At 39.6% G+C, this 9646-nt stretch overlaps 1 protein-coding gene across 3 annotated transcripts; it reads left to right on the top strand.

The window, feature by feature from the left end:
- The first annotated feature begins 624 nt into the window (after positions 1-624).
- Positions 625-7650, top strand: LOC120664824 (probable starch synthase 4, chloroplastic/amyloplastic). 3 transcript variants are annotated; one of them, XM_039944178.1, is made up of 16 exons: positions 625-1028; positions 1445-1553; positions 1764-1839; positions 1935-2862; positions 2978-3029; positions 3616-3738; positions 3823-3898; positions 3974-4158; positions 4249-4440; positions 4539-4607; positions 5411-5620; positions 5740-5865; positions 6071-6220; positions 6648-6709; positions 6800-6875; positions 6973-7650. In XM_039944178.1, exons 1-16 carry the CDS (start codon positions 895-897, stop codon positions 7141-7143), a joined length of 2739 nt encoding a protein of 912 aa, XP_039800112.1. In that variant the 5' UTR covers positions 625-894; the 3' UTR covers positions 7144-7650. The 3 variants fall into 3 exon arrangements, 2 of the variants coding, with proteins under 2 accessions (XP_039800112.1, XP_039800113.1); XR_005671027.1 differs by having other exon boundaries at positions 681-1028; positions 5727-5865; positions 6973-7630; XM_039944179.1 differs by lacking the exon at positions 625-1028 and adding an exon at positions 1207-1340 and having other exon boundaries at positions 6973-7594.
- Positions 7651-9646: the final 1996 nt, after the last annotated feature.

Here is a 9646-nt window from a genome sequence, read left to right as displayed (position 1 = left end):
AGCTCGCAAATGTCAAAGAAAACTAATAGCTAAGTGAACTTACTCAGCACTGACAATAACTTGTGAAAACAGATGGCACTAAAGTTCCACAAAAAAGAGAGAAAATGACAGAGAAATTTATCTTATGACATTGAAAACTCGTTGTTTGTGGCCATCAAGGCTCCACGAAATTGCTTGGGGCTAGACAAAAAGAATGGCTTTTGCCACTTGTCACCTATATCAGCATGCAAAAAAAATCACCTTTTTAGATCTCGTTTGGTTTGTTAAATAACTGTCACATCAAATATTCAGATATCGATTCGAATGCTCGGATGTCAACTTAATATAAAACTAATTGCATAAATTGATTAGCAGATGGTTACTGTAGCAGTTAGTGATCAAATTATGGACTAATTACACTTAAGAGATTCATCTTGTGATTAAGTCATGACTTATGAATTTAATTTATTAATAAATTTATATTTGCAACGATAGACTTAATAGAGTCACCTTGTGATTAAGTCACAACTTATGATTTAAACTGAAAAAAAAATCAAGCGAAGCCTTAATTTGCAACGCGATGCCCCCGTTTCCCGCGGCGCAGACGGTAGAGAGTAGGGAGTAGAGACTACCCAGTACCCACTGCCGCCGTGGCCCCACCCATCAGTGGGCCCCCTGGCAGCCAGATAGCCTCGTCTCTGTTTGGCTCTCCTCCTCCCTCCGCCTTCCCCGCGCAGCGCACGGGACACCCGCCGCCCCCCAGCCCCACTGCACGGCCACGCGCCCCAGCCCACGCTTCCGTCTCACTCCACTCCGCAGCTTTTTCCAACCGCCGCCCACGCGAATCCCGACGCCGCCGCCTCGAGGCCCACTGCTCGCTCTCCCCTCCCCAGTCCCCACCCTCCTCAACTTCATATGGCTTGCTCGGCGGCGGCGGCGGCGGCGGGCGCCGGGGCGACCGCTCTCCTGTGCCGCCGCCCCGCTCCGTCGTTGATCGCCGGGCGCAACCGCCTTGCGGTGTCCCGTCGGCCTCGCCACCGCAATCTCAGGTAACTAGTAGGTTGCTTTGAGGACGCGCGTGTTTCCAGTGCCGCTGCATGAAGGACAGTAGAAGGCGCTCGTGATATGTTCGGGGTATTGCTTGTAACATAGAGCGTTGGGGTTTTTTTGACGATCGCCGTGTTGTGGCCGGATTCGTATTGCTTATGTTATATGCACACTTTGCAGTGGCCGCACACTGGGAATCGTCGACCGTGCGTGCGTTGTAGGTTGGAAATGGCCTATCGCCGTCTCTACTAGTGCGTTGTCATGCTTGATCACACTGTTTCAGGCATCTATAAACACCAGTGCTAAACTGTCCAGTAATGTTCTGCAATCATGATCCGATCATCGTGGCTCCTTATGTACATATGTTTAATTGCTGGAATCGACGATATATGTAAATAGTTCTATTTTCTGGTGTCAGGACTGGGGCGCAACCTCCTCAGAAGAGCACACCTAGTGCTAACTACCGTTACAGGGTTAATATTCAGAGAGATAGAGCAGGAGCTTCAAGTGATGATGAAGACCAACAGGTATTGCAGCAGATTCTGTAGCAATTATGTGTTCCATTCCATAAGATGTATTCTATGCTTTATTGTTTGATATGAGTGTTTGTTCAATGTTTCATATATTTTTATTCTTTGACTACAACTTATGGATATTAATTAGCATGAACATTATTAGGAAGTATCGATCCTCTTCTGGTTTCTTTTAAGAGTTCCTGTTATGATACTTTCCCGCAGGAGTCTGAAGATGAAAATGGCCTACCAAACATTCAACTGGAAGAATTGGTTGGAATGATACAAAACACTGAGAAGAGTAGGAGATTCCTTCCTTGTGAACCTTCACATAGCTCTTTATGATATATAATCTGAAGATATTTGCATGACAAAATTCAAACTTTATTTTATTAGATATATTGCTGCTGAATCAAGCTCGTCTTCAGGCATTGGAACGTGCTGACAAAATTCTTAAAGAGAAGGAAGCTTTGCAACAGGAGGTAAACATTTTGGAGATAAAATTATCAGAAACGGGTGCACAACCTAAGCTTTCTAGCAAAGGGATGTCTGATGCAGAGGCTCTGGAGTTTGATGTACTAAAGGAAGAGAATATGCTACTGAAGGATGACATAACTTTTTTTAAAGCAAAGCTTATTGAGATAACTGAGACAGAAGAGAGTCTATTCAAGCTGGAGAAAGAGCGTGCTCTTTTAGATGCTTCCCTTAGGGAGCTGGAGTGTGCATTCATAGCTGCCCAATCTGATATGTTGAAACTTGGTCCTATGCAACATGATGCCTGGTGGGAGAAAGTAGAAAATTTGGAAGAATTGCTTGAGACCACAGCAAACCAAGTTGAGCATGCTGCTCTGATACTAGATGGCTATCACGACTTCCAGGATAAGGTTGACAAACTAGAAGCGTCATTGGGCGCAAGAAACATATCAGAGTTCTGTCTTTATTTGGTTGATCTTTTGAAGAAAAGGGTAAAATCAATAGAAGAACACTTCCAAGCTTGTAATCGTGAAATGCATTCTCAAATTGAACTTTATGAACACTCAATAGTGGAGTTTCATGATACTCTCAGTAAACTAATAAAGGAAAGTGAGAAGAAGTCAATGGAGCATTATGCAGAAGGCATGCCATCAGAGTTCTGGAGTAGGATCTCTCTTCTGATTGATGGGTGGTCGCTTGAGAAGAAAATATCCAACAATGATGCAAATATATTAAGAGAAATGGCTTGGAAAAGGGATAATCGCCTTCGGGAAGCATACTTGTCATCTAGAGGAATGGCAGAGAGGGAACTGATAGATAGCTTTCTAAAGATGGCACTACCAGGAACCAGGTACTACTTTCTCCTTTGCCAATCAGAGAAGAACCTTGTTTATACAACAACCTATGCTTGAGAAAATATTTATATGTATATTTGGTATGATCAAATATTTTATTATTGAATGCAGTTCTGGTTTGCACATTGTCCACATAGCAGCAGAGATGGCTCCTGTTGCAAAGGTGATCTTTGTTATTGATTCAGTCTTTCATCAAGTGTGTGATTTAATTATCTTATTTCTTGATAAGTTGCCATTTAATATCCTGCGTAAAACTAGGTGCAAAACAGAATCTAGCAGTCCTGTTGATTGTACAGTATCACTTTTTCTAGTGCTCCATTTGAACTGGAGTAAGTTCTAATAAGGGGGCATGTGTGTTTTGGCTTGCGAGGGAGGCAGCCAATAGTATTCTCCAACTCATTCAACAGTATTGTTCTTCTACTCAAGTATTTTCCAGATTTTGAGAATCTTAAGGATTGATTGGAGAGGGAAACAAATTCGATACAATTGAAAGTGTACCTAAACCTGCAAAGACACAGTCTTGATGTTGGTTCATTACTAAATTGCCTGAAGCTTTAAAAATAATCTATAGCTTAGTTAAGATGTATTGATCTTCAATCCATCTACCAGAGTATAAAATACATATATATTATGCTGGTTCCATACATCAAATCACCAATATGATGGTTCGCTAATTATTTTAGAGTATTATGTGGTGCATATGATCCAGTTGGTCATCTTTTAGCTTTCTTGTACGCATTATTGTGTAGGTTGGTGGTCTGGCAGATGTGATCTCTGGTCTTGGGAAGGCACTGCAGAAAAAGGGGAACCTAGTAGAGATAATTCTTCCCAAATATGACTGCATGCAGCATAACCAAATTAATAATCTTAAGGTATGTATTTGGTTTCTTAACTCGTATTATGCATTTAGTTGCATCTTCTGTTTGTTTTAAGATTGCCATTTAGTGATTCTGCAGGTTCTAGACGTTGTGGTGCAGTCCTACTTTGAGGGGAATATGTTTGCCAACAAAATATGGACCGGGACTGTTGAAGGTTCCAGTCAACACTCAGTTCTACTATTGTATTATATTAAGTATACAGAGGCCTAACCAAATTTTGCAAATGCAGGCCTTCCTATCTACTTCATTGAGCCGCAGCATCCAGGCAAGTTCTTTTGGAGGGCACAATACTATGGGGAGCATGACGACTTCAAACGGTTTTCCTACTTTAGCCGTGTGGCACTGGAATTGCTTTACCAATCTGGGAAGAAAGTTGACATAATTCACTGTCATGACTGGCAGACTGCATTTGTTGTAAGATTTAAAGATTATATATCATGTTTTCTTTACGTGATTTACTAGGTTGAAGGTAATTTATTCTTTTTGTTACATTGCAATCTCCAGGCACCTCTTTATTGGGATGTATATGCAAATCTGGGCTTCAACTCAGCTAGAATTTGTTTTACCTGTCACAATTTTGAATATCAAGGAACCGCACCAGCTCAGGATTTAGCATACTGTGGCCTTGATGTTGAGCACCTGGATAGACCAGACAGAATGCGGGATAATTCACATGGTAGAATAAATGTTGTTAAGGTATTGTATCGACCTACGGAAAATGTGCAGAAGAGTTGAAACTAGAGTTTTAGCTTTATGGTACACTGATAACTATTCTATGCGCTTATGATGTTCAGGGTGCAATTGTGTATTCCAACATTGTCACGACTGTGTCACCAACATATGCTCAAGAGGTGCGCTCGGAGGTAATATTTCTTCTTACCTTCGGGTCCAGTGTGAACGCCCGTTGAATGCAACTAACGTATTGATTTCTGGTCTCTCTTGTCTGTTGTATAACAGAAACGTTCTGGTACCCCTGTTTTCCCTAACCTTCTTACTTTCAAAAGTATAAAAAGTATAAAAAACTAAAGAAACTAAATTCTGTAAAGGTTCCGCAAAGGATCAAAATTTATTCATGTATATTATCTACATTTGTCGCATTTCAAGGTTATTGATATGAAGGGAGGTCAATTTTCCGTAGTTGTAGGGGCACCAAGTTAGTTCTTGTATAATTCATTGTTTGAACAGTAGTCGTCCATTATTGAGGTTTAAGGCCAAAAAGTATATTATTATAAGGATTTCGAGTTTGTAAATGAGACATTATTGAACAATCCAAAGCAAACCTGTTGAATGTAAGTTACGGATGTTTGTCCAACAATGCAATGTTTTCTTCTCAATATTGCTCCATGGACAAAAATAGATCATCACACGGGAGTTGCTATGGATGCAAGTTTTGATTCTCCAAAAAAAATAACATTTTATTGAACTACCTGGATTTCAAAGCAAAGGAAATGGGATAAGTGAACTACCTATTAGGGCCACCACTTGCATCCCTAGGAATTGTATAAAGAGGATGGATGCTTGAAATTTTTCTAATTCAAATGCATTACTTAGTCCTTAGATAAGGTTGAACTGGTTGGGTGTTACTATTTGCCATAATTAGTTTTTAGAATCATAACTTTATCCTATCTCAACGTTTTGTTACTGACGAAGTTGCTCCATTGCTCAGGGTGGGCGTGGGCTCCAAGATACACTTAAAATACATTCCAAGAAATTTGTTGGAATACTTAATGGCATCGACACAGATACATGGAATCCTTCTACAGATAGGTTTCTTAAGGTCCAATACAGTGCTAATGATCTATATGGAAAATCAGCAAACAAAGCAGCTCTCAGGAAGCAGCTCAAGATGTCTTCTGCAAATGCTTCCCAACCACTCGTATGTTTTTTATCCTCAAAGCCACCTTAAATCTTTGTATGTATGGGCTGACTCTGTACTTGATTTGAGCATATTCCTCTCTTCAAGACTTACTAGAGAACTGAAGTTTCCTCAAGCAGGTCGGTTGCATTACAAGGCTTGTTCCTCAAAAGGGTGTACATCTCATCAGGCATGCAATATATAAAACAGCTGAGTTAGGTGGACAGTTCGTTCTCCTAGGTTCCAGTCCCGTACCAAACATTCAGGTGTGTTTCCTTGGTGGAGTATTTATTACATTTGGCCATACTTGAGCCTTGAAAGAAAAGGAAAACAGCTTTTAGTTCCTCATGAATAGTTTAATTGTTCAAAGCATTAATTGTTCAGAACACCATGTTTTTCACCCTCTCTATTGAACAGTTGTTTCCTCGCAATCATAACAGTTAATGTATTTGTCGGTCATTTCTTTCACAGAGGGAGTTCGAGGGTATTGCAGACCAATTTAAGAACAATAGCAATATCAGGCTGCTTTTGAAGTATGATGATGCTCTATCACATATGATTTTTGCAGCATCAGACATGTTCATTGTTCCTTCTATGTTTGAGCCATGTGGTCTCACTCAGGTATGGTTTCTTCATATTTGATAGGGTGTAACATTTAATAATAAATTAACTCTTATGATACAATATTATAGAAAAATAATCATGGAAAATTCAGAATATATTTTTTTGACATGCACTGTGATGCCCGCTACAATCCTGCAAAATCTTAAATTAAGATTCTACTTGTACGTGGAGAAATAGAAAAGACAAATCGTATTGGGAGGTAAATGATCCAAATGACATAGTTTAGGGGTCAAATTTTACCAAGAGATTGTTAAGGGGGTTATCCAGATTTTGGCCATATTTAAGGGGAGTAATTTGGACTTTTTCCTATCTTTTTTCTCTCAAGCTTTGACTTCTACATAAAACTCATGCCCCCCTTCTTCTGCTTGATACTTAGATGCGCTTGTCTTCTGGTGTGCAATTCTGACATGTTTTTCTTCCATAGATGATAGCTATGCGATATGGTTCTGTGCCAGTTGTACGGAAAACTGGTGGTCTGAATGACAGGTAAATCGTGAGCCATCAATCCCTGCAACACTGTTGGCACCTTCAAACATGCATTGATAATGCTGCTCTGATTTGCTTTGTAAATGTTAGTGTCTTCGATTTCGACGATGAAACTATACCCATTGAACTGCGGAATGGCTTCACCTTTTCGAAGGCTGATGAGCAGGTGATTGCCGTATCTGTGTACATCCTGAGCTAACGTATTGGAATATATGCTATTTTGGTGGCTACAGACAGCTAACGTGAGGTGTTCATCTCGATAGGGCTTTGATAGTGCACTGGAAAGAGCTTTCAACTACTACCATAGAAAACCTGAAGTCTGGAAACAGTTGGTACAGAAAGACATGAAGATCGATTTCAGCTGGGATACCTCAGCCTCCCAATACGAAGACATCTACCAGAGAGCAGCTGCTCGAGCAAGGGCGGCAACATAAACAGCAGAGACAGTTCCTGATTCCTCCTCCATGGACTCTTCCCGGATGCTGCTTTAACGTAAGGTAAATGCAGTTCTATCAGCACTGAACTGAGCATATCCGCTGGAGAAGCGAAGGAACACATTGTGGAATCGCTACCTACCTGGGTGTACAAACGGCAGCGTGGCGACACGCGCACTTCCCGACGGAGCAAAAGATATGTATACGAGAAAAAAAATACAGAACGGATATTTTCCGAAGCACACATCATCATGGGATTCGGGATGTTTGGAGCCGCGGCTACTGTTGGGTGCAGAAGCACGCATGAGATTTTAGGATGCTAGTGCGAACAAATATCCAGTTATACACGTGGTTGTGTAGCTCTATGAAGCTGTTAATTGAGAGATTATAGGATTCATGTAATGTCTTTTTTTGGCACAAACTGGTGCGAATTACTCTTATCTTCGGAAAACTGCTGTCTCAACATGTTTGTTTCAATCGTTTAAGACGACGAGAAGTTTAAGAAAAGGGTCCGTCTCCCCAACAGGTGATTTACTTTATGCTTATACGTAAGTCACCCAATAATTTATTTTTCTGTTGGGTGACATATTTAGTTTACATATAAGTCACCAAAACTAATTATTGGGTTGTAATCAAAGTGTTTGAAAAAAAATGGCCCAGTCTAAATACCGAGTCTGCTGAGTTTTTTTAGCCCGTTAACATATGTTGGCCCAATCTGTTGGCCCGTTAACATGTCTGTTTTGTCTGTTGGGCTTTCTAATATTAGGCTGTTAATCTTAACAAGTCTATTGGGCTTATACATGTTGGGCTGTAATTCTAATGGGTCTGTTGGGCTTCTTCGTGTTAGGTTGTTTCCCGGCGCTACAGTAAATTTCGGCATCCTAATATTGGGCTGTAATCCTAATGAGTCTGTTGAGCTTCTACATGTTAGGTTGTTTCCTGTGTATTTTTAACGATGCTATTGTAATTTTGGACTTTCTAATGTTGGGCTGTTAATCCTAACGGGTCTATTAGGATTATATATGCTGGGTTGTTATCTACTTGATAACATGCCTCACACCACAACAAACGAGGACATTCCTCTCAAAAAAAACAAACGAGGACATTGAAAACATGAAAAAAAAGCACAGAACTAATTATTTTTTTCAACATTAGAGGAAAAAAAGACGCCAAAAAAGATTGTCTATTGAATATTGATCCCAAAAACACCAACTGAAAATGATCAAGTTAATGAAACAAAATGATTTTGCCTCAAGATAAAAGGCCATGAACCACACTAAATGTTAGTGGATCTGGTCATATAAAAGGCTTCCAGATTTCAAAACAATTGATGACAAAGCAAGGGAAACCATTATAACATTGATTAACCAGATAAAGACTCATAACTTAGATTGAAAAAGTAAAATAACACAGATTTCATAATAATATTAATAAAGTAGCACTTGAATATTACACATGCGTTTGAAAATGATAACTTAGATAGTTCAAAACCAGTTTGGTACTGCAGTTCAAATGACAAAAAACAAAAACAAAAGAACTGCAGAGTCCTTGCTTCTGCCAGCTTCTGATCTTCAGATTTTGGATAACCAAAGATCAATTCATCTTAACAACTCTTGCATGCTGGTTTACATCTTCATGAAAAGGCAGATAGCCAACGTTGGAAACAACATCGAAGAATATCTTCTCGTTTCCAACTCTGACATAACGCCCTCGAAGCTTCTCAGCGTCGTCCTCGTCAGGGCATAGAATGAACCCATGGTTGCGAGAAGGGTCTGCAGCAACACGGTAATCTCGGACTTGCTTTGATCCAACAATTCTCTCCAAAGCTCTAATAGTAAGCATGTGTCGATCTGACACCTTACTGTTGAACGACCAAGCTAACACAAGGCAAGTCTGGGGGCCCTCCTCAATGCCTAGATACGTGAAATTTTCACAAGGCAAGAGGACCAATTCCCTCCGAAAAAATTTTAACTTCTGTTGAGGCAATTGAAAAGGATAAAAACAGAAATAAAAAACTGGAATAACAATGCTCTGACTGAAAGTAGTAACATGAAAGTACAGTCATCAAATGAAAGAGAACTAAATTATATAAGATGTAATGAACTAACAAGATAGTTTACTAACCTTGTATGGGCGCCTCATCGTGCAAACCCCTTTTGATTTCGAAACAGTGTCCTCCCTCTTTGATAATTTCTAAGAAAACATGTAAAACTATCAACTAAAAAATTAAATAAGACCAATAATACAACCCTGTACACATTTAATTACTACATTTTAAGTAGAAACTACAACATAGATAAACACAGAATATCTGCCGACAGCAGAGTCATAAAATTTAAGAGTGTAGTCATTGCAATGCAGATTTTAATTTCAGAGTTAACAACCAGGAACAATGAGCAACTTTACTAATAAAATTACAGTATAAAAATTTAGAAATTACAGTGCTCCATGAGATCATAAAAACCATATACTAATACTTTAAATATAGCAGTGGCACAAGTCT

Source organism: Panicum virgatum, chromosome 3N (assembly GCF_016808335.1).
Source record: "Panicum virgatum strain AP13 chromosome 3N, P.virgatum_v5, whole genome shotgun sequence".
NCBI classification, from domain to species: Eukaryota; Viridiplantae; Streptophyta; class Magnoliopsida; order Poales; family Poaceae; genus Panicum; species Panicum virgatum.
Note: the sequence above shows the minus strand (reverse complement) of the source record. Positions and strands in the feature narration are given on the sequence as shown.

Excerpts from the sequence above, each read along its gene's own strand:
- LOC120664824 (XM_039944178.1), top strand. The coding sequence starts at position 895 with ATGGCTTGCTCGGCGGCGGCGGCGGCGGCGGGCGCCGGGGCGACCGCT. Across the intron at positions 1,029-1,444 it reads CCTCGCCACCGCAATCTCAG|GACTGGGGCGCAACCTCCTC; the intron begins GTAACTAGTAGG and ends TTCTGGTGTCAG. Across the intron at positions 4,441-4,538 it reads GTAGAATAAATGTTGTTAAG|GGTGCAATTGTGTATTCCAA; the intron begins GTATTGTATCGA and ends TATGATGTTCAG.